General features: G+C 37.4%; 1 protein-coding gene across 1 annotated transcript in view; it reads left to right on the top strand.

Annotated features, from left to right (window-relative positions):
• The window catches only part of MBOAT2 (membrane bound O-acyltransferase domain containing 2), a 155,200-nt gene that overhangs the window by 39,425 nt on the left and 89,969 nt on the right, over positions 1-25,806 (top strand). The window contains exon 2 of the mRNA XM_049784522.1: positions 23,584-23,729. Coding sequence (XP_049640479.1) covers positions 23,584-23,729 — 146 coding nt within the window. The remainder of the gene's footprint in view (positions 1-23,583; positions 23,730-25,806) is intronic.

Here is a 25,806-nt window from a genome sequence, read left to right as displayed (position 1 = left end):
CTATTTCGGAAATACTTTGCCAAAGTTCCAGGGCTGGGCACAGTGATACAATGCTGCCTGGGCTCTGTGTACTGTGTTTCTCTAGTGGTATATGATGGTACTTATGTTTATAGGGCATTTATAGTGCTGGAGGTCAAACATGGATCCCTGTAAGGAAGAGGATCTGAGATATCCCTGCCTCTTTTGGCTTCTTTCACTTACCATGCTTTCAAGATCAATCTAAGTCTTAGTATGTACTATATACATTTCTTATTATTGCCAAAGAATATTATATGATGTTTCCTCATTTTATTCATTCACTTATCCATAGATGGACATTATGTTTTTTCCACTTTTTGACTATAGTAAATAATGATGTGAACATTTGTGTTTCATATAGTTTTTGGTGAAATTAAGTTTTTAAATTTTATTGGCTATAGATAGACCTATGAGTAGAAATGCTTATGGTAACTCTATTTATAGTTTACAGAACTATTCTTCCATAGAAATGGAATCACTTTTAAATTTTCCTCAATGGTGTGTATAGATTCCAGTCTCTACACATTCTTTGACTATATTTCTTCAGATATAAACTGACTATACTCATTCATATATAATGTACAATATTTTACAAAAATTTTTGTTTCTTACATCCTGGTCTTCTTGTCTTGGATTGGAACCTCTGAGTTAGGTATTAGCCTATTGCATCCAGGACTGACCAGTCAAGAAAATTATGTAGCATATAGAATTAGAAGTGAGTCTGATGGCTATTTTCCTTTATTTATGTAAATGTCATAATTCACAAATGTAGAGATAGAGGTTGATCATATTTTAATATTAAGAACATATAACATAGAGAAATCATAAATGCCAGAGATTACGTGGTCAGGACTGGAGCGAGGCTTTTTAGTCAAGCATTGTTGGGTAAAAATTCACTGCTTAGCTATGAGTCAGAGAGACAGCACAGTGGTAAGGTGTTTGCTTTGTGCACAGCCGATCCAGCGTGGTTGGTGGTTCAAATCCCTGTATCCCATATGGTCCCCTGTGCCTGCTGGGAGCTATTTATGAGCACAGAGCCAGGAGTAAACCCTGATTGCTGCTGGGTGTGACCCAAAAACCAAAATAAAAAAAAATCGCTGCTTATGCTAGACTTGCCATTCTCAGCAGCTGTGACTTCATAGGTGATCCCCAAAGGAAATGCAATAGTTTTTCTCAATGCTTGGTGACTTGGAGTTCCCATCAAACTTGAATTGCATCTCTGCTGCTGTTTTCAGAAAAGGGAAGGCCAGAGTAATATTTTTTATTTATTTATTTATTTATTTATTTATTTATTTATTTATTTAAAGTAATTTGAAAATAAAACTATTTCAACAAACTGCTTGAACTTTCATGTGTACTTACTTTCTGCACACCTCAAAACTGGTGTCTTTCTATTATTTATAATGATTTCCTCTCACTGCTTCATTAAGGTGACTCTGTCAGCTGTGTGGAGCCTCTTTTCTCTTGGAATTGGTTTTAATATTTGACAATCAGGGGTTGCACAGATGGTCCTCTAGTTGTGCTTCCTCATCTAGTCCAGAGTCATGTTTGTGGGACCCACATGGCACTTCTGTGTGTAATCTTGCCACCTCAATGTGTTTATTCTCTGGGGAGGAATTACATTGCCATCTGTGATTCATTGCCATGTGTCACTCTGGAGTTTGGACGTCAAATACTTTTGTGACTTCTATCAAATAATTACTCCTCCCATGCTTGGCATTAAAATGGCATCAATCATTCAGAAGAGAGATAAAAACACTAGAGGGTATCGTGCTGAGTGAAGTCTGTAGGAAGGAAAGGGATAGATACAGAATGATCTCTTAGATATATGGAACTTAATGATACACAGTGAGGTAAAAGTGGAATTTCTAAAGGAAACATAAGGGGGAAAATGATTCACAGAGTTGAGTTGAGGTGTGGAAGGAGGTTCATAGGGAGGGCATTGGGGTTATTGGCAGGAAAGACTTGTGTACACTGGTGATAGGTGTGGTGTTGGAACTATGTGCATCTTAAACCATTGTTAACTGTATTATGAATCACAAAATCTTAGTAAAATATAAAAATTAAAAACAACTCCTCCTATAGAATTCAAATAATGTAGGACCCGAATAAGTTAAAACACAACACGTACTTGTGAAGTACTGGTCAAAACAAAACAGGAGAAAAATTCTCATGAAATTTCTTTCATGTCATAATCTTTTTTCTTTATTTAAACATCTTGATGACATAAATGATTGTGATTAGGTTTCAGTCATGTAAAGAACCCCTCCTTCACCAGTGCAACATTCCACCACCAATGTCCCAAATCTCCCTCCATCCTACCCCACCCCCACTTGTACTCCAGAAAGGCTTTCCAGTTCCCTCATTCATTCACATGATTATGGTAGTTCTCTGTGTAGTTATTTCTATAGCATATTCACTACTCTTTGTGGTAAGCTTCATGCAGGGAGCTGGAAGTTCCAGCCCTCCTCTCATTGTCTCTGAGAATTGTTACAAAAATGACTTTTTTCTTAAAACCCATAGATGAGTGAGAATATTCTGCGTCTCTCTCTCTCACTCTGACTTATTTCACTCAGCATGATAGATTCCATGGACATCCATGTATAGGAAAATTTCATGACTTCATCTCTCCTGACGGCTGCATAATATTCCATTGTGTATATGTACCACAGTTTCTTTAGCCATTCGTCTGTTGAAGGGCATCTTGGTTGTTTCCAGAGCCTGGCTATTGTGAATAGTGCTGCAATAAATATAGGTGTGAAGAAGGGGGTTTTGTATTGTATTCTTGTGTTTTTAGGGTATATCACTAGGAGTGGAATAGCTGGGTCGAATGGGAGCTCAATTTCCAGATTTTGGAGGAATCTCCATATCGCTTTCCATAGAGGTTGGACTAGACGGCATTCCCACCAGCAGTGGATAAGAGTTCCTTTCTCTCCACATCCCTGCCAGCACTGATTATTCTCATTCTTTGTGATGTATGCCAATCTTTGTGGTGTGAGATGGTATCTCATCATTGTTTTGATTTGCATCTCCCTGATGATTAGTGACGAGGAGCTTTTTTTCATGTGCCTTTTGGCCATTTGTATTTCTTTTTTTATCAAAGTGTCTGTTCATTTCTTCTCCCCATTTTTTGATGGGATTAGATGTTTTTTTCTTGTAAAGTTCTGTCAGTGCCCTGTATATTTTGGATATTAGCCCCTTATCTGAAGGGTGATGGGGGAATAGTTTCTCCCACTCGGTGGGTGACTCTTGTATCCTGGGCACTATTTCTTTTGAGGTGCAGAAGCTTCTCAGTTTAATGTATTCCCATCTGTTGATCTCTGCTTCCACTTGCTTGGAAAGTGCAGTTTCCTCCTTGAAGATGCCTTTAGTCTCAATGTCATGGAGTGTTTTACTGACGTGTTGTTTTATATACCTTATGGTATCAGGTCTGATATCAAGGTCTTTAATCCATTTGGATTTTATCTTCATACATGATGTTAACTGGGGGTCTTTGTTCGCTTTTTTGCAAGTGGCTAACCAGTTCTGCCAGCACCATTTGTTGAAGAGATTTTCCCTGCTCCACTTAGGATTTCTTGCTCCTTTGTCAAAAATTAGGTAATTGCATGTCTGGGAAACGTTCTCTGAGAACTCAAGCCTATTCCACTGATCTGAGGCTCTGTCTTTATCCCAATAACATGCTGTTTTGATAACTATTGCTTTGTAGTACAGTTTAAAGTTGGGGAAAGTAATGCCTCCCATTTTCCTTTTCCCTAGGAGTGCTTTAGTTAGTCGAGGTGTTTATTGTTCCAGATGAACTTCATAAGTGTTTGATCCACTTCTTTGAAGAATGTCATGGGTATTTTTAAGAGGATTGCATTAAATCTGTATAATGCTTTGGGGAGTCTTGCCATTTTAATGATGTTAATCCTGCCAATCCATGAGCAGGGTATGTGTTTCCATTTCCGTGTGTCCTCTCTTATTTCTTGGAGGAGGGCTTTATAGTTTTCTTTGTATAGGTCCTTCACGTCTTTGGTCAAGTTGACTCCAAGATATTTGAGTTTGTGTGACACTTTTGTGAATGGGATTGCCTTCCTGACTTCCATCTCTTCCCTATCATTATTGGTGTATAAAAAGGCCATTGATTTCTGTAGGTTGATTTTGTAGCCTGCCACCTTGCTATATGAATCTATTGTTTCTAGAAGCTTTTTGGTAGAGTCTTTAGGGTTTTCTAAGTAGAGTATCATGTCGTCTGCAAACAATGAGAACTTGACTTCTTCCTTTCCTACCTGGATTCCCTTGATATCTTTTTCTTGCCTGATCGCTATAGCAAGAACTTCCAGTACTATGTTGAAGAGGAGTGGTGAGAGCAGACAGCCTTGTCTTGTACCAGAATTTAGAGGAAAGGCTTTTAGTTTTTCTCCATTGAGGATAATATTTGCCATTGGCTTGTGGTAGATGGCTTCAACTAGATTGAGAAAGGTTCCTTCCATTCCCATCTTGCTGAGAGTTTTGATCAAGAATGGGTATTGGACCTTATCAAATGCTTTCTCTATGTCTATTGATATGATCATGTGATTTTTATTTTTCTTGTTATTGATGTTGTGTATGATGTTGATAGATTTACAGATGTTAAACCATCCTTGCATTCCTGGGATGAAACCTACTTGGTCGTAGTGTATGATCTTCTTGATGATGCATTGGATCCTATTTGCCAGGATTCTGTTGAAAATCTTTGCATCAGCAATTATCAGGGATATTGGTCTGTAATTTTCTTTTTTGGCAGTGTCTCTGTCTGGTTTTGGTATCAAGGTGATACTGGCTTCATAAAAGCTGTTTGCGAGTGTTCCCGTTTTTTCAATTTCATGGAAGAGCTTGGCTAGTATTGGTAGTAGCTCCTCTTGAAAGGTTTGAAAAAATTCATTAGGAAATCCATCTGGGCCTGGGCTTTTCTTTTGGGGCAGATGTTTGATTACAGTTTAAATTTCCTCAGTAGTGATGGGGGTGTTTAGATATGCTACATCCTCCTTACTTAAATGTGGAAGGTTATAAGTGTCCAAAAATTTTTCCATTTCTTCTAGGTTCTTATGCTTAGTAGCATAAAGTTTCTCAAAGTAGTCTCTGATTACCCTTTGGATCTCTGCAATATCTGTCATGATCTCCCCCTTTTCATTTCTAATATGGGTTATCAGATTTCTCTCTCTCTCTCTCTCTCTCTCTCTCTCTCTCTCTCTCTCTCTCTCTCTCTCTCTCTGTGAGTTTTGCCAAAGGTCTATCAATCTTGTTTATTTCTTCAAAGAACCAACTTCTACTTTTGTTGATCTTTTGGATTGTTTTTTGGTTTTCCACTTCATTGAGTTCTGCTTTCAGCTTTGTTATTTCCTTCTGTCTCCCTATTTTTGGTTCCTTTTGTTGGTCATTTTCTAATTTTTTGAGCTGCGTCATTAAGTTATTCAGTTATGTTCCTTCTTCCTTCCTGATGTGTGCTTGTAGAGCTATAAATTTTCCTCTCAGGACCGCTTTTGCTGTGTCCCATAGATTCTGGCAGTTTGTGTCTTCATTATCATTTGTTTCCAGGAAAGTTTTGATTTTCTTTTTGATTTCATCTTGGAAGCGAAGCGAATCAGCTGTGCTCTTCTGCTGTCTCTAGTTAACAGTTTTTTGGGGGTGTGCTCCCTAGGCCTCGGAGGAAATCTTCAGGGATTCAGAAACACAGCTCATGTCATAATTTTAATAATTATAGTCTAACTTACACTCATGGCTTCAAAAGGTCTGGTGACCAGTTGCAATTTTTCTAGTAGTAAATCAGAAACCTCTCAAAATTCTTTTTAAAGTGATAAACTAAAAATGTTTTCTGTGATTCGTTCAACTATATTGTGTATGTGTCTAATGCCCAAGAGTTCTAGAAGCAAGAGGTGTTACATTTTCAGCTAATCACAAATTATTACTTTCTATGTTGACACATGATCTCTATGAATTTACTGTTTTTGATGGGAGCAGCATAATTTTAAAATCAGGTCAACATATTTGTAAGTTAATATTGTATTGAGCTAAAACTTGACATTAAACTGTTGCCTTTTGCTATATTTTGAATTCTTGTAAAATTAATAGCTGTATATTTAATGTAATATTAATTATATTGACTTTGTTTTGTGAGTGGGGAGTGGATACATTTTGCCTAGGTCACTAAATCCTCTTGATATGGATACAGGGTTAATAAGGTAAAATTTTAATAAAGTAAATAAAGCTACTAATTTGGGAAATTTTTTAAAAAGAAGTGAAGGCATGAGTAGTTGGATGAATAAATATGGCAAATGTATTTTATTAGCAGTCATAAGTAAACAAGTTTATAATGTAATTTTTGATAGTGATAAGCATTATAGTCAGGAAAAAGGAGGTGTCTGATAAAATCATGAATATTCGATATTGATACTCTTGCCTGTAAGGTATGTAAAGCTGTCAGAGAATAGATGATGAGTTCAGATGTGAAAGACGAAGTGTCTGCATTTTTGAGCAATCCAGGTGTTGGGAATTCCTAATCACATATTCCTGATGTTGGCCTTAGGTGGAAATGAGCTTTGTGTATTGTAGATCAGGATGGCTGAAAGGATGCTAGCAAGAGAAATGGTGGTGGTAGGGGACTTGGTTATGAGGGAAGAATAAAAACCCAATATTTTATTTTAATGTTTATTGGCAGCTGTTTATAGGATCATAAAGCTGAGGATTGATGCTGGTCTTGATGACTGCAGTGTGAGTGCTAAAAATGATCCTTGTGCAGAGATGAGAGATTATGGATGGCAGCAGTGTAGGCAGAGACTAGGGCACGCATGGCAGATTTGATGTGGAGATAGAGTAGATAGATAGGACATAGAAATGGATTTGGTATGGGAGGTAAGAAATTGGCAGTCAAAAGTTGACAACTCAATTTCTGGTAGTAGATTCATTTACTGGTACTTTGGCAGGGGATAATGTGGTAATTAACCACATTAAGTTTTCAAACTTATTAGATGTTCAGGTGAGGAATCTTAGTAGACAGCTGAGTCAGTGAACCTGAAGCTCAGTGGAGAGGTAAAGACCGAAGCGGAAAACCTTGTGTCAGCAGCAGAGATGAGTGTCCGGGTGAGGAGGGCAGCTGCAGTGCTTTAAACAGCTGGAGTCTGTTCGACTGCATCATCTTTTCAGGCCTCTTCTTTTTAGAGCCAGACATGTATTGAGTCACAGAAAGTCTCTGTGAGAAGTAGAAATGACATTTTCATTGAAATGCTTCTAGGTTTTAAGCCATGGCAGTGACAAATGAGGAAGAAATACTGACACCTAAGAGTTTTTGGTCTATATTCATTCCAAAGTTGCTTGGGTGTTGCTTTTCCATGGAGTATGATAAATAACTGTGATGAATGTCCTTCTAGAAGTAAAGGTAATCTTATTCACATTATGGGGGATTTTTTTAAAACCAAAATGCTGTCCATGTGGCTTTATTTTTTATTAAAAATTTAAAATATAAACAATGAAGATTAATTGACACACATTAAGACATGGCTAGAGTGCCAATCCTGAGTTTTGGACATACATAAAACCATCACCCCAGTAGAGCTTGTAGGTATTTTCACCACTCTCAAGTTTCTTGTGTTCTAGCAATCCTTCTCTTTGACAACCACTGATCTACTGTTGGTCCTTAGAGATTAGTTTGTGTTTTCTAGAAAATTTATATAGATAGAATTGTTTTAGTGAAGTTTTTGTCGCCCCTGCATATTCCCCATGTTTTTTGCATCTTTTTGTTTTGTTTTTGGGCCACACCCAGCAGCACTCGGGTTCCTCCTGACTGCTCAGAAATAGCTCCTGGCAGGCACGGGGGACCATATGGGATGCTGGGATTCGAACCAACCACCTTAGGTCCTGTATAGGCTGCTTGCAAGGCAAACACCGCTGTTCTATCTCTCTGGCCCCTATATAGATAGAATTGTAAAGTAGTTTTTCCTTCTTTTTTTTTTTTTTGTTTCAGTATACAGGGGTTACATACTTGTGTGCTGGTGATCGAATTAGCAGTGTGAGGGAGTTTGTACTTCCTCATGGGAGGTGGTGTCAAGATCTAACTTGCAATCTCACACTTTCCTGGCTGGTACTCAGCTATAATTCACATCTCTGGTCCCTCAATATAGTTATTTTGAGTTTTATTTATGTTGAGCCACAATGGCATCTTTTAAATTGCTAAGTAATATTCTTTCTTTTTTTTTTTTTTTTTTTTTTTGGTTTTTGGGCCACACCCGTTTGATGCTCAGGGATTACTCCTGGCTATGCGCTCAGAAGTCGCTCCTGGCTTGGGGGACCATATGGGACACCGGGGGATCGAACCACGGTCTGTCCTAGGCTAGCGCTGGCAAGGCAGACACCTTACCTCTAGCGCCACCGCCTGGCCCCGCTAAGTAATATTCCATTATCTTGATATATGATTGCCCTGATGCTCTGTCTTTTCTTTTTACTCTTCCAGTCTCCCTTCCCTCACCCTCTCTCTTTTCCGGCTTCTCTGTTTCTCTCCCTCCTTTCCTCTTTGTTGTTCTTTAGGAAGAACTTTATTCTTAGGGAAGAACTCAGGGAAGCCTTGTCAGCCATTTGTTAGAATAAGTGTGACAAGCATCACAAGAAGAAGATTAGGGTTTTGTGTGTGTGTGTGTGTGTGTGTGTGTGTGTGTGTGTGTGTGTGTAGCTTGCTTTGTGCTTGCTTTAGGATGAACGTATGGTGAGTCTAGTTTTCAACTAGATTATATTTCAGCAGATTGCCTTTTTAAAATTACATAACACAGCAGTTGTGAATTTAGAATTTTTTAATCTCACAAGCAAAATCATAAATTTCCTTTTCATTTCCTTCATAGGGATCTCTTCTAGAGATGACTAAGACTGAATTTAAGGGAAAAAACTCTCATTATCCTGGTAGTAGAAGATACCTGCTTTTAATCTCCTGGTATCTTGATTAAATAACTTGCTTTCTGTTTCAGTGCATTTGAGAAAGCTTGGTTTCTGTGGATGAAGTGAGAGTAAATGTCAGAATCTGTCAGTTAATAAACCCTTGGGAGTCTGGCTGTTTTTAACAACATCGAATTTAGCATGGAGTAGGAGGCTCTAGGTTCTATCTAGCCTGTAGCCCGTGTGCTGTGGTCTGGAAAGGAAGAGGAAAGGAAAGGAAAGTATCTGAGATACTGAGTATTCATCACAGCAGACTTTTTGTTGGCTAAACCTAGTGTGCTTATTTTTATGTAGGACTAAGGTAGACCATTGTCATAAATTCAGGAGATGGGATGTGGTCCTGAGAGCATGTGTTGAAAAGTCTTCCACCTCTCCTGGCACCAGCCCCCAGTCCAAACCTCTTGTGAACAACCATCAGCATTATTTTGCATTGCCTTTTTTCTTTGTCTGCACATCAGGAGCTTCAGTGTCTGTGTTTTTCCTTCTGCCTAAAGAGTTAGTGTTCGTTGAATATTGCAAAGCATGCATCTTTTTTTTCCTGCCCATATTTATTTTTATTTCTGATGATGATACTTCTACCTGTAGCCATTAATATCAAGAAATTGAAGCTCATCAGTGTCAGAGTGCATGCCTTACAAGTGTTAGGTCTTTGATTTGATGCTTGTATTCTTTGTTTGTTTGTTTGTGGCCAGACTCAGTGCTCAGGGGCTGTTTGTTCCTGGCTTTGTGCTTGTGCCTAGGAATGACCCTAGGTTGTGCTGGTTATTGAAGCTGACTTGAGTGCATGCAAGTTAAGTGCTTAACATCTGTGTCATCTCTCTGGCCCTTAACTGTTATTAACAGTCAACTTTCCTTGACTTTAAGCAATCTGGAGACATGGTTTCCCCTACTTTTTAACTTAGTGAATTAAAAACACAGATGGAGCAGGCACTCTATCCTGCAAGAGGCAGGAGGAGTTCATAGATGAACAAATTCATTCCCAAGCTTTGAGTCATGGTTTGAAGGGAAAGTTAGACTAGTAGTCCAGCAAGTGGCAAAAGCAGTATAGACATGATTTAAAAATTCAATGTTTAAGGAGTCACATAAATTTCATGGCTTTAGATTGATTTGTGTACTGCTAAGAAATGTTATAATGCACTACAATCTGGGGACTTGTGGACAAAGTAATTGTACATGGGTTCTGCCTCATTTTTCTTAATGTTCTTTGACTGTAAGTTCAATATTTAGGCGTCATCAAGGGGATTTCTTCTGAGAACTCTGTTTATGGGCGATTGTCCTTCCACTGTAACTTTACCTTGTCCTCTTTGCATCATTGTTCTCATAATTAAAAATTAAAAATTAAAAAAAGAAATGATTTAAAAATTATTCTTTGGAAGCTTTGAGGTCTGAGTTCTAGAATTTCCAATTGAGGAGCTAGGTGGAAATGATCCCATTCACAATAATAGAGGTGTGGAGGAAAAATATGGATGTTATAATGGTGGAAAATGAGGCTACAGCCAAGAATCCAATCTGAATTTTGTGCCAAATGCTACTTTCTTACTAGTAATATTGTACATTTATCGTCATTTTAAATATCAGTGTTCTAAACTCTTTGCGTGAACTCATTTCCCTTACTTGTAATTTTGTGTGAAATGAGTTTTGTACCACTGAATGAAGTAGGCCCTAACCATGGTGGAGTTTAATTACTTTATGCTAGACAGTTGTTTTTTGATGGCAGTGACTCAATCATGTGTGAAAGAAAATGCTTTTATGTACTCTAATATATGGATGCCATCACATCAACTCTAGTGCAATGAAGCTTGGGAGATGAGATGATATGATCTTAGATCCAGTGATCAATTTTTTTCTAGGAGATTTGAAAGTATATTTAAAAAATATTCTTCTTTGAGGATAGATTATAAATGCCCATAATGAAAAATTAGAAGGTAGATACAAGTAGATCCTGAAAAATAGTCTGTCTTCTGGCTCTGAAGGGAAGCCATCATTCTCAGGATGTTGGGGTTTCCTTACAGATAAGGGAATTACTGTTACACTTGGACATTTGGGTTAGGTCACACAACAGTTAATCATATCCTCAGGCCTCTTTAGTCTCTGTGCTTCATTTCCCTTCTGTTCCTCTTAGGCTGACTGTGACCCTCTTGTATTTCCTTTCAGCATATCTCTAAATGTAACTCTTGTAGGCACAATTTCTATAATCCATATGTCTCTCACCCCCCCTCTTTTTAAAAGCCAGACACTTGCCAAGTAGGCCTAAGCCTTCTGTTTTGCATCCTGGGACTTATGGCAACAGCAGTTTTTTTTCCCCAATCTCTTGTCCTGTTTGGTGTTTGCTAAACTGTTTGACCTCTTTTAATAGTGTGAAAGATTTTCCCCATAGCCCCTTAGTTCATTTCTCATTGACCAGATAGATCTATGGTATGCTTCAGCATCAAAAGTACATGTCCTGCACTGCTCCTGCTACTGCTACTTTTGTGACCAGTAGTTCCATTAGACCAGTCACAGCTCACCACCATGGGCAAGGGAAGAACCCAACTTTCCTTGTTATAAGTCACTGCTTGATAACTGAAGGAAATCAGGCTATTGTGACAAGGAGGAAGGTATACTGCCATTAAAGGTATATCAATCATTTCATCTTAGCACTTAGGTTGGCTCATTCTTTTCACTGGTTCATACTCTACTAACTTGATGATAAACTGTACTTTTGTGCCTGGTTTTTCCAAGTTCCCTATTATGGCAAGGTATTGAATATATATGTAAACATCTCCCACATTGCCATATTGTTTCCCATCAGCTTTGTATTAACAAATAGTTCCAGAAATATTTTGTTTCTTTATGACTCTGACCATACAATGTGTTATGAAAGTTTCTGATTTTAACAGTAAGGCAGTTGAAATATCACTATATTGATTTTGGTTTTCATTTCTTTTATTATAAAACTTCAGGTGTTTTCATATAATGCATCACTTATAATATTTTTTCTGAGAATTTATTATATGTATGTTTATTGAATTTCTATTTGTAACTTTTTATCATTAATTTGTAAGTGCTTTAATTAAATTACCCTGTAGTATTTGGCTATGGAAGACTTCATTATGAATTATGTAATATTTTTTTCTGAACTTGTATTACAATTTGAACATTAAGAAAAGCTACCTTGTAGATAACATAGGAATTAAAGTACTTACCTTGCATGTGCTTAGTCTCTGAAGTGACCGCTGGTCACAAAATGCTAGGCTTGCCCCTGAGGACTGCTCGTGTGGCCCCACTCTCAATTCAAATGTAAAAAAAATGAAAAAGTTGTCTTTATCAAATTTAAAATAGCCTCTATATTTCAATATATCTTTGGATTTTCCATTCTGTTTTGTTCTGTTGTCCACTTATCTATTCATTGTTATAGCTTTTAAATTGGTTTGCATTTTTTTCTGATAGGGGGAAAAGTCACCAACTTAATACATTTTTGGTTCTCTTATTTATATTTATGTATGATCATAAAATATTTAAAGGGCTTGCATATTTATTTAATGTTGCACTGATGAACGGGGGTGATTTTACATGACTGAAACCCAACTACAATGGTGTTTGTAATCAAGGTGTTTAAATAAAGTTAATAATTTAAAAAAAGAGTTTATTTTGGATTTGGTGCAACACTGGACAGTGTCAATAGCTTTACCAAGATGGAAATGAAAAGTCTCAGCACTAGGGTGTGGAGCAGGTGATGAAATATTTGGTTCTCAGTTCACTTTGTGGGATTAGGAATTAAGTGTAGCTGGGAACCACAGGAGGCTTTTCTTTTAAAATGTTACCTGCAAGAGGAAAGCGAAAGCAAGGCTAAAGAGTAAGAGAAATGGAATTACATTAAAGTATTATCCTAGATTTTAGGCACACAAACCTGTCCATATGCTGAAGAGCGAGTTTATAAGAAAGAAGAAAATGAGGATTCAGAAGAAAGAATAAGTAATTGATAGAGCCAAGGTCCCAGAGGAATGAGTGGTATAAGATAAGGCTGATGGAGGTTACTAGGCAGAGCTAAAATTCAGTGGTTTCACATAGTGAGAAGTGAGAAAGTGATTGAACCTTTTTAGGCAGATTCCCAGGGAAACTACTGGGGTCTATGGTTTATCCTTTAAGCTCTTTCTAGTTTTAATATTTTTGGGGCTTCTGGGATTGGAGAGAAAGTACAAAGGCTCTTGCCTTGTACATGACCAACTAGGTTCTATTCCCAGAACCCCATATGGACTCCTGAGCCACCAGGAGAGATCCCTGAACACAGAGGAATAAGTCCTGAGCATAATTGGGTGTGGCCCAAAAAACAGAAAGAAAAAAAATAAAGACATTTCTGTTGGAAAAGATACCAAAAGCAGATATAAAAAAATGAACCATAGATAAATAGAAACCATCTGCAAAAATTTGTTTCAGATACATTTAAAAAAGCAGCAAGAAAAAGACAACTCAAAAGAAGAAAGTGGGCAAAGGATATAAACTAAATTCATGTCCAAGAAACATGAGAAATCAGGGAAAATGCAAATGTAAAATAACATTTACGTCCATTAGCTTGGCAAAACTTACAAGTCTGACAGTGCCAACTGTTGTCAAGAATATGGACTTGGAACTTGTTCTGCTACTATCGTTTAAATATAGTCCTGTGTCACTTGGATATGTCAGCAATGGACCTCATATATACATGATGGTCCCAATAGCTTTGGTCTGTAGAAGGCTTTCCTGCCTGTGTTTCTATAATGTTATACGGAGGCTCACATAACAGCAAAATTTATTAATGATGCGTGTCTCAAAAATATGTCTTTTGTTAAACTACACCTGACTGTAAGTACAAACTGCTGAGGAGAGCAGGTTAGCTAAATGTGATCAAGAGACCATGGTGGTAATGTTATGCTGCAGGCAAGTTAATGTATCAACTGAATGTTAAGCAATGTGATGGAGAGCAAAATGAAGTTGCAGGTACTTGCTTAAAAGTTGCTTGCTTAAAATGGTATTTTACCATCCTATAAAATTTAAAGTGTGCAGGCAGTAAAATAAAATAAAGAGACTTGTGAGAATAGGACTGCCAATTCAGGACTAGTGATTACTCATGATAGGGTAATTGGGGAGAATGGGATCAAAGAAAAGAAAGCTTTGCAGAGGGTCTTGTTCAGGTAATTCAGAATTAACACACATCACTGCTGCTAATAATCCATCAGCCATGTCTGGTCACGCAGAAGTCTGGCTACTAGTGTCCATCTGCACAGAAGGGAGGGGGTGCAGGTGAAAAGTACCAGAGTTGTGTATAGATCATGAATCCATTTGGAATATGTTTGAATGTACTATGCTGCAATGTCTTGGGGTTTTTTCCTGGTCTTTAAATTAGAGATAATAAAATTAGTTTCAGTGTTGTGAGGATTAAATGGGTCATCATAAAGCCTTTGAACAACTGTGCCAAATTGTTCTACTGAGAAGCAGATGCCAAGGAGCAGTCAGGTGAGCAACATATCTACCAGGAACTTACCTATAGAAGAAATTGGAGTGGAAGGAGCTGGAGGAAGAGTTCTGAGCTGTAGCTGCAGGTCTGACCTCTTTTCAGGGGGCTACATGGATAGGAATAACCTTAGACTATGATGCAGATCGAGGAAGGTTCATCAGATACCCCTGGGACTATATCTTCCTTAGTTACCCTGCCACTTCCAGTTGTCAGAAGCCATTTGTGGAAGCATGGTTTTGCAGAAACCTGCCACTGGTTTTCAGCAGTGAAGCAGGTGGGTCCTGGGTCAGGTGCACATCTGAATGGCCATTCCTGTCTGCCTTCCTGTCTTCCCCAGCAGTGCTTATTATACAGGGCATACATGGTTGGCCTTAGCAACAGAGCTTCAGAAGAGTGTGACTTTAGTTTTTTCAAAGCAAAATCTTTCTTCTCAGTTATGTTCATGAAATAATATAGCTTTTCCCCCTCTACAAATGGCAAATATACCTATTTATGTAATTTTGTCTTGTTGATGGACCCTGTGTCTGTCTGTGCAACAGTTACACCTTTGCATAACCTTAGGGTGAATTTTGCCACCTTCTCTGGGCAAATTTTTTGAGTTGTAGATGTTGGAGTTCTTTGTGAAGGAGAGGACCTTTTAGTGCATGCTTTTGAACAGTGCCAAGTTACTGTCTGCTAGCAGCGTAGCCTTAGAGTCCTCACTCACTCAGCAGTACTGAGGTGGCCCCTGATTAGTGATCTTAAATACTTTTTGAGTAAGGTAGGACTTTTTCAGTTTTAATTAAGTTTTTTTAATTTAAAGAGTCATGATTTACAAAGTTATTGGTAGACGAGTCTTAGGCATTCGATATTTCCAAGACCACTACCCATCACCAGTGTCCTCTTTCCTCCACCTGACTTTCCATGCTCCCTCCCACAGCCTCCCCACAACCTCCCCACCTGCCATCTTGACAGGCATATTTCATAGAGCAGTGGCTGTACTTTGGATCGTGTGTTTTCAGTGTTGTTGTTATATGTGTATATATAGGATATATGGTTATACACTCACCCACATCACTGGTATAATCAAAGTTCTGGCCTCTATTTCTCCATTACTTCCTTTTCTCATCTTATTCCATCTTACCTTGATCTTTTCCTCTCCGTCTTCTGCTCCTTATATTCTGATGAAGGCTGATCTAGGCATCCTTCCATGACTCCATTGCATTCCCTCAACCAGTTATTCTATATCCGACAAGTATATGAAATTATCTGATGTTTATCCTTCTTCTTCTGGCTTACTTCACTCAACATATCTTCCAGTTCATGGATAACCCTAATGAGTTCACAAAAGCCCCAAGAAACAGTAAACTAATACAGCAAAGTAACTGGCTACAAAGTCAAGACAAAATTGCTCACATGATTATGTGCAAAGAATGAATCAGAGGTGAAAGCAATAAGGCATCTATTGTGTTTAAGATAATGTCCAAAAACATCAAAAATTTAGGAATCAACTTAAAAAAAGATGTGGGACACGAAAACTTTAAATAATTTAAGAAAGAAATAGAGTAGGACTATTGATTTTTTGCATAATATGCAAATACCATACTATGCTTTGATGACTATAGCTTTGAAATATAGTTTGAAATTATGAAATATTATACATCTGACTTTGGTCACAGCTGGTTTTTATATTCAGGATTTTTTGTGGTTCTATACAAATTTCAGCAGTTCTTTTTTTTTTTGGTTATTTTTTTGGAAAATTTCATCCAAACTTTTATTGTAATTGTGCTGAATCTGTATATTGCTTTGGATAGGATGGAGTTTTTTTTTGTTTTGTTTTTTGTTTTTTGTTTTTTGGGCCACACCCGGTAACGCTCAGGGGTTACTCCTGGCTATGTGCTCAGAAGTTGCTCCTGGCTTGGGGGACCATATGGGACACCGGGGGATCGAACCACGGTCCGTCCAAGGCTAGCGCAGGCAAGGCAGGCACCTTACCTTTAGCGCCACCGCCCGGCCCCAGGATGGGGGTTTTAATATTACTACTTTTCTCCCAACTCATAAACATGGGATACCATTTGTTTATTTTTGCATCTTCATCAGTATTTTGGTTTTTAAGTATGTAGACCTTTTTACCTCTTCCGTTAAAATTAATCCTCAAGTATATTTCTTCAGGTAATTTATGGGAATTTTTCTTAATTTCTCCCATGTGAGTCATTAATAGTTTATTAAATGTAGCTGATTTTTGTATATGGATGTTGAATCCTACAGACTTGATCAATCATAGTTAATAGTTATAGGATTTTTTTTTCTATGTAATACTGAGTAACCTGGGAATGGAACAAGCCTCCTTCTTCCATCCCTCCTTTTCTATCCTCTCTTTTCTGCCATTTTTGGCCACATCCTGGCAATGCTCAGAGGACTATGTGCCAAGGATTGAATCTTGGTTGGCAGCGTGCTAAGCAAGTGCCCTACTTACTATCTTCGTAGCCCGGCTTTCCCTTGTCTGATTTTTTAAACATTTATTTTCTTGCTTAATTGACTTGCATTTGTAGTTTCGTGTGAATTAAAGATAATAAGAGTGAATAGCTTTGTTTTGTTCCTGATCTTAGCAGAACCATATAGTATTATGCCAAGTGAGGTTTGTTCTAAATGACTTCTATTATATTCCATACAGTCTCTCTGCATCCAGTGTGTTGAGAGATTTTTTTCAGGGAGAGTTTTTAGTTTTGGGGTCACTACTGACAGTGCTCACAGCTTACTTCTGTCTTTGTGCTCTGGGGTCCCTCCTGACACTGAGGCTGCTACTTGGGGTATCATGGGCAGTGTTAGGTATGATACCAGGCTGGCAGCATGCAAAGCAAGTGCTTTAACTCCTGAATTATTACTCCAGCTCAAAATTTTTTTATTTTTTAAATATTGATGACTGTTGGATTTTATTTATTTATTTATTTATTTAATTTTAGGATTCTATCCTATCATGGTCAGGGTCTACTCCTAGTAGTGCTCAGGGAACCATGTACTAGGGATTAAATTTGGGCCTGCCAAAAGCATGCACTCATCCCATTGAGCTATCTCTGTGACCTTGAATATTGGACTTTATTAAAAACACTTTTCTGTATTTTTTGAGAGAATCACATTATTTTATTTTATTTTAGTTTTGGTCTTTGGGCTATATTAGGCAGTGCTCAGGGATCACTCCTGGAGTGAACAGGGATGGGATGTTGGGGACAGAGCCCAGGTGGGCCTCTTGCAAGATAAGAGCCCTACCCACTATAATATTTTTCTGACCCCAGGATCACTAGATTTTATTTTTTTAATGTACCATGATGTGCTACATTGATTAAATTGTTGTTATTGATCCGTAGTTGTATCACTGGAATAAATCTCATTTAATCATGAAGTATGGTCTTTTTAATATATTACTGAAAATCAAAAAAATTTTCCCTCAAGACTATTCCAGCTTTTTTTGAAAACAAATTTATATTCTTAAAAAAACTAGAAATTAAGTTTCCATTTTATTCAGCAATACCACTCCTAGGAATATACCCTAGGAACCCAAAAACACCATGCAGAAAAGCTCTGCACTCCTATGTTCATCACAGCAGTATTTAAAATAGCCAGAATCTGGCAATAATCCAAGTGCCCCAAAAACAGATGAATGGCTAAAGAAACTGGTACATCTACACAAAGGAATAGTATGCAGTTGTTAGGAAAAATGAAGTCATGAAGTTTCTTTATACTTGGATGGATATGGAGATTATTATGCTGAGTGAAATGAGTCAGAGGGAGAGGAATAGACATAGAATCATCTTTTATTTGTGGAATATAAGAAAAAAGAAAAGATAATATGATAGTAATAATAGAGATGAGGGCTAAGAGGACTAGTCAGGGAGGACTAGTAGGAAAACTTGGCAAAAATAGGGGATCAGTGCAGTTGGGCTAGAGAAAGGAACAGTATTACAATGATAGTTGGAACTGATCACCTTGGGCAAAAGGGGATTCTAAGAGGGTATAAAATTATATATGTCTGATACCTACTCCTTCATTAACACATTAACAATAGTGCAGCCCACAGTGTCAGAAAGGGAAAAAACAGGAGAGAGAGTGAGAGAGAGAGAGAGAGTTAGAGAGAGTTAAAGAGAGAGTTAAAGAGAGAGAGAGAGAGAGAGAGAGAGAGAGAGAGAGAGAGAGAGAGAGAGAGAGAGAGAGAGAGAGTAAAATGTCTGCCAAGAGGCAGGTAGTGGGGAGAAGAGGAGAGGAAGAGGGAAAATGGGGACATTGGTGGTGGGAAATGTGCACTGGTGAAGGGTTGTATACATTGTATCATTGGAACTCAATCATGAATACTTTTGTAACCATGGTGCTTAAATAAAGTAATTATTCAGAAAAAATATTTTGCTCAAGATATTTTTGTATTAATGTTTATCAAGGACTTTGACTTGGTGATTTTCTTGATTAAAATTTTGTATCTTTGTCAGATTTTGACATTAGGATAATAGTGACTGAATAAAATTGATTTTTAAGCTTCTTTCTTTTCTTTTCTCTTTCTTTCTCTCTTCTTTCTCTCTTTTTCTCTCTTTCTTTCTCTTTCTTTCTTTCTTTCTTTCTTTCTTTCTTTCTTTCTTTCTTTCTTTCTTTCTTTCTTTCTTTCTTTCTTTCTTTCTTTCTTTCTTTCTTTCTTTCTTTCTTTCTTCCTTCCTTCCTTCCTTCCTTCCTTCCTTCCTTCCTTCCTTCCTTCCTTCCTTCCTTCCTTTCTTTCTCCCTCCTTCCTTCCTCCTCCTCCTCCTCCTCCTCCTCCTCCTCCTCCTCCTCTTCTTCTTCTGGATAATCATTGCTATTATCCCCAAATATATTCACCAGAGAAACTATCTGGGTATTCCTGAGTTTGAAGTTTTTGATTTGTGATTCATTTTTCTTTAGAGTAATTGTTCATATTTAGTATTCTCATGTTCAGTCCTAGTACATTGTATGTTTCTAGAAACCTATACATTTTTGCTAGGTTTAGTTTGTTGACCTAAGTGTTCATAGGAATTTCTTATGTTTCTTTGATTTTTTTTTAGAGGGGACACACCTTTCAGGGACCACTCTTAGTGGGGCTTCAGAGATCCTACGGGTGCCAGAGATCAAACTTGGGTCACTCTAGCACAAGGAAAATGCTCTCTCCACTGCATTATTTCTTTAACCCCTCTATGATCCTTTGTATTTGTGTGGTGTCACTTGTTCAGTCATATACCACATAAAGGCATTTTTCTAGGTGATGAACCACATATCTGACACTGGTTCCAAATTCTTCTATCTGAGTGGCATACCATCTCAGTCAAAGGGTTTTGTGCCAGCAGCACTTTCCATCTCATTCTTATCATGTATCTTGATAGCATTTCCACTTGTGCTTGATTTAATCTAGTAATGTTTTGATCATGAGTCCTCAGCATACAGTGGATACACTGCTAATGTTTCTAGTAAAAGACCACAGCAAGTGATTGGCCTGGATATGAAATTAAAGGTGATTATGTACTCCAGAATGCAAAATCAGCAATGGTTATATTAGGCATATCCCATTTCACCTTAGTAATGGTCTTAAGAAACAGGAACAGAATGATGGAAGATGTTCAAGGATCTGCTTTAGTGAGGGCAACAAGACTAGCCACAATTTGAGAAGGGACAGTATCAGATATGGAGAAATTCTTGATGAACTGATTAAAGATCACAACTGAAGCACAAAAGGTTGTTTGCAAGGTTAAAAGAAAAGTTTGAATTTGCCGACAGTGAGGAACATGCTTCTAGTTCGAAGTAGTTTAAATGGGTTTGAGAATTGTTGTTCATTATGTAATATAAAAGCGGTGAAATTGAGACTGCTGATGTAAAAACAGTTGAAACAATTTTGGAAAAGCTAGAAAAGCTGATTGTGGAGGAAAATTACTTATCAGCGCAAATCTTTGACCTGGCTAAGTCAGTGCCAACTTTCAAGGTTTTAAGTACATGATTACCGTTCTGCTTGAGGGTAGTTTTTGCAGGCTATGAATTCACATTATGATGATTATAGTTTTGCTTGAGGGTAGTCGTGCAGGCTACAAATTCAAATTATGATCTGGAACAGTGAGAAGTCAAAGGCCTTCAGGTGTAAAGTCACACTATACCACAGGAGCAGTTTCATGTATGTATGGGTGACTTAGTTTCTCTTCCAGGAGGCCTTGCTGTGCTGGAGAAGTGGAGCTAAAGAGTTTGGAGAATAACTTACCTTTCTCTCTTTTATTTATTGTTGATAATGTTCTGATAGTCTTCTTTGATCAGTGACTTTCATCTTAGTATCAGAGTGACATTTCTTCTTCTACCTCTTTGGCTCAATTAATAACTTAAGGAATTACAGTACATTTTAAGGCCTACTACCCCTCTACCCCCTGTGGAAGAGGCTTGCTCATTTATTTACAGAAAACATTTTTAAGATTTGGGATAATGTCACCAAAGAATGTTGGTTTGAAAAGCATCTGAAAAAAGACATTCAAGAAATTCATTTCTTGGTGTAATAATGCCATGGATGTGGATGCTGCAAAAACACAATATATACTTTCTGACATTTGCATAATCAATTGCCTAACAGATTTTAGGATGAATCCCTGCTATTAACCACTGCCCGAGTTTGCTGGCTCCTCTTCCTTTTCTAGTTTTGATATGTACTTAAGAGATGCTTAGTGAAAAGTTTCTATTTTACCATTTTTAAAACCAGTTTTTAAATACTAAAAGCATCTATAATTTTATTCACTTTTCTGTTTTTGTTTCATTTATTTCCTCTCTGATCTTTTGCTATTTTCTAATTTCTAATAGTGATAACTTTGTTCTTTTTTATTTAGGTATTTTTGGAGTATTAAGTAGGTTGTTGTTCCTGCTATCTCAGCCTTTATTCTGTACAATTATGTTCTATCTTTTAAGAGGATAATGTTGAAATGAATGTTTATAGAAATATTGTTAAATTCTGTGTATCATTGGTCTCTGAACACTTCTATAATAATCGCCACACTTTATATCTTTAAATAGTAAATATACAATTTTGGAGATAGAGGGTAAAAAAGAGAGAAGGGAAGAGAGAGACAGAGTCCAAGTAATTGTGGAGATCAGTTATGATTTGGAAGGTTTGCTTTTTTTTTTTCTTTTCTTTTTGTTGTTGTTGTTGTAGTGGTTTGGACCATACCTGAAGGTTCTCATTTCTGGTTCTGCACTCAGGATCACACCTGGTGGGTCTCTGGACCGTACATGGTTCCTATGGATCAAACCCAGATTAGTCATGTGCAAGACAAGCAATCTGTGACTTGGAAATCTTATATCATCTGCTTTGTGAACTTTACCTTTATGTCCTTTCTTTTATAATATTCTTAAAGCACTTTCTCTCTAACCTTTAAAAAATACCTTTAGAGCTGGGGATGTGCTAATGATAGAACACATGTTTCTATGTATGAGGTCTTGAGTTTGAGCCTATGTTTGATTACTAGCGCCAAAATAAGAAATATACTGAATTGAAGTTCTCCGTGTGTGTGTGCTTGCTTTTTCATTATATTCCAAAGTCATCTGAGACTCGCACTGGAATTATGCCTTTTTTAGTTTCCTATGGTTTTCATTTCACTGTAATTCTTTTTGGATTAAGAGCTATTTGTAGGAAAAGTTTTAAAAAAATTAAGCTTTGTAGATGTGAGCAGTTGCTACAGTCAAGAATATTTTTCTGGGGTCGGCGCGGTGGTGCTAGAGGTAAGGTGCCTGCCTTGCCTGCGCTAGCCTAGGACGGACCACGGTTCGATCCCCTGGCGTCCCATATGGTACCCCAAGCCAGGAGCAACTTCTGAGTGCATAGCCAGGAGTAACCCCTGTGGCCCAAAAACCAAAAAAAAAAAAAAAAAAAAAAGAATATTTTTCTGATATATTTATTTTTTGTTTAATTAAAACAATTGAATCTTTTAGAAGAGAAATATACTTAACACTTTTGGAAAGACATTTTACTTGTATTGAATCTGTGCCCAATAACAGAGGGGTCTTAAATAATACACAACAATGTTGTACACAAATTGTATACAAGTTGTATATAGTTGTATACAACAATGTTTTTTTTACAACATATACAACTATTTTTTTCCTTGTAATGCAAGAAAAAGCTCAAGGTGCTGTGTCTTTAGGCAGAGATAGTTTCTATAGTTCTATGGCTGCTGCATCTACATGTAGTGAGTTGCTCATCATTGATGTATCTGAAACAATGATTATTGATGGTATTAGATGCCTGTTTTTATTTGAAATGTCATTTTATTTATTTATTTAATGTCAAATGGTTTTTTTATTTATGGATTTTGAGGCATTTTTCATAACCTTCACTCAGAATATACTTAGTAAGCAGTGGAGGGTTTCCTTCTCATCTTTAAATATCATAAGAAGGCCTTGTTCTGGGCCTTTTATCACTTGGCTAGGGTGAAAGAGCTGATAAAGGAGAGAAAAGAGCAGTACTGTTATGAGCTTGGATTTCATTCAAGTGTAGTTCCCAGAGAGTTAAAAAGAAATTAAAAAAGGGCATTGGTGGACTTAGGCATAAAGGTTTTCTGAGTGAAGAAGGTTCTTTTCTCTGTTATCATTCACCATTTTGCCTCCTGAATCAGTCTTGAGGTCTTTCAAAACTGTTCCACAGTGGTGGTTTTCAACCTGTAAATGCCCCCTGTGACTATGGAATCCAAATGAGAGAAGAGGCATTCCGTAAGACAGGAATTTCAGAGACCTCATCTGACTAGTCTTTCACACTCTGCCTGACAGAGATGAGTCTTGACTGAGATGAGACCTCACTGAGACCCTTAGTGCTCTCTTTTCTAGTTAAGATTTAGCTGAAAACATTAATGCAAGTTTCTTAAACCACAGGAGACCCCAAGGTTTGCACTTGTGTACCCCCACATCCTCCAGATTTTTTTCAGGCTCATTTCTCACCAGGAGGCCATTGTCTCTGCAGCAGAGACCTAGTATTGTCTCATTACTGAAATTTGTGACTGTCATTCTGGGGAAGGATCCTGACTTTTGTCTTTGTTTTGTTTTGGAAACTGGAATGTATTAATTTTATATAGCCTTAGTGGGATTATTTTTGTCCTAAGGATTTAAATGTGATAGCAAATGAAAATTGTGTGTTGCTAATATTGAATTTCAATCTTTCATTACAGGTCAACTTTGTAGTGTGCCAACTCTTTGCCTTGCTAGCAGCTGTTTGGTTTCGAACTTATCTACGTGCAAGCAAAACTAGCTCTTTTATAAGACATGTCGTTGCTACCCTTTTGGGCCTTTATCTTGCACTTTTTTGCTTTGGATGGTAAGTAATTTTTTAAATCACCTTTAAATGAAAGTTTTGGATGTCTGTGAATTGAGTGTATAGGAAGATACAAAGTAGGGTCTTTTTCCTTTTTTCTATCAAGTTTTTACATATGTCAACTTTTTAATTTGTTTCTTTATTATTTAAAAAACCCTTTCCTTTTTTACTATTCTTTGTTGCAGTGTCTGGAAAAGGCTCATACACTTGGTTGTGGTGTGCTGGATATTTTATATGTGGTATGGCATTGGGCTACCACTGTCAGCCCTGATTGTGCTCATACTCAACAAATGGCTCAGCCCCAAACTTGTAAGATTGACGGTTAACCACTGAGCCACACTCATACTCATACACTCACACTCACACTCATACTCAACAAATGGCTCAGCCCCAAACTTGTAAGATTGACGGTTAACCACTGAGCCACACCCCCAGTTCCTATGTTTTACTTCATTTTGTTCTTAAAGGGGAACTTCCTGCTTATAATTCATGGAAAAGAAGAAGAAAAAAGACAAAGGCTTTTTTTTGGGATCTGATGAATTCTTTATACCTATATTGTACATCTCTTATGCCAAAACAAAATATTTAAAATATTTTCTTTCTTCTGAACAAGTGGCTTTTAACAGTAAAATAGCACTCTGTTTCCATTTCTTAGATTTTGTCATAAGCATAGAGATCTTTTGTTTGCTTTTTGGTGGGCAAGAATTATTTGTAAAAGAAAACATTCTGTTTTGATCCTTTATATGCTCTATATCCATATCTCTTCATTTGGCTTCTTTATTCATGGTCAGGGTTGTCCCGAGAGCGTTAAGTACAGATAGCGTGCTCACTGATTGTTAAGGAGCTGTGCTGTGTCACAGTAGAAATCAGAGAAGAGATCTTAGTCTTGGAAAGGCAGCAGAGACTTTTCATGAAAGGACTTCGTGATTTCTTCAGAGTGTTCCTTCTTAAGTATTTAGATTCTACTTATTTGCTATGCTGTTTACATACATATCCTGTTTACAGGATTTCTAGGTGTATTCTTCTGTAGACATCTTGTTTAAGATGGAAATTTCCTAAGAAGATGCACATGTTCTCTTGTGATCATCTGTGTTTTTATCGTTTCTGGTGTTGGGATGAGATCTGTGGGGTCTTGACAATACTTCTTTGTTTAAGAATTGTGTTTTCAATTCTTGAGAGGATTGGAATATTCTGGTATTTCTTAGACTAAATTTTGCCTCTGGCAGTTGCAAATGTTTTCTGGAAATTATTAAAGGCCAACCAGAGATATCATATTCATTGTCTACCTAATTACCCTATGCTTACACCTCTGATAGTCGTTGGGATGTGGGCAGTCTTAAGAGTTACATATGGTCTAATGAAGTTCTAGCTGTCTGTTTTTTTCTGTCTTCAAAGTTTTCTTTAGGGTTTTCAGATGATCCTATTTCAGGTTTCTTGTAAAGGTCAGAGAGGTGGCAGACTAGGTAAGCCTTGTAAGGGGCTTGCCTTGCCCTCTGCAACGGTCTCTCAGCACCATATATGATCCCCTGAGCCCTAAGCATAACAAGCATAACAAGACTAATCAATCCCTAAGCATAGCTGGATGTATATCATGCCATGGGGTGTGGTTTATGACTATAAAGATTCTACAACAAGCTGTACAAGTGGGGACCAGTTATGTTAGCATCCTTGGTGGGCAAAGGAGGGAGAAGTGGGATGCAAGCTGGGAAAAAGGGTGGAGGGAAGACGACACTGGTGGTGGGAATGCCCCTTATTCTTGTCACTATTACCTTAAATATTACTATGAACAATTTGCAACTCACTTAGGTCACAATAAAAATGAAAAAAAATACATTGAAATGTGGGGTACCTCCTTGGATTTTGTGACAGGGAAACTGTTAAGGTGAAAGCATGTGCTCCCCTCTTCAGGGATCTAGCTGCCTTTGCTAGCAGCGCTTTCTTTTGCCAATGAAGCCTTCTTGTTTCTTCATGACACAGTAGTACAAGGAATCCTGCTTTAATGACATATATTCCTGAATATATCACACTATATGTAATAGCCAGGATTTTATAAAGAGAAAAATATCTTTTCTTAAAATTC

Source organism: Suncus etruscus, chromosome 12 (genome assembly GCF_024139225.1).
Source record: "Suncus etruscus isolate mSunEtr1 chromosome 12, mSunEtr1.pri.cur, whole genome shotgun sequence".
Taxonomy (NCBI): domain Eukaryota; kingdom Metazoa; phylum Chordata; class Mammalia; order Eulipotyphla; family Soricidae; genus Suncus; species Suncus etruscus.
This window is presented reverse-complemented; position numbering and strand designations above follow the sequence as displayed.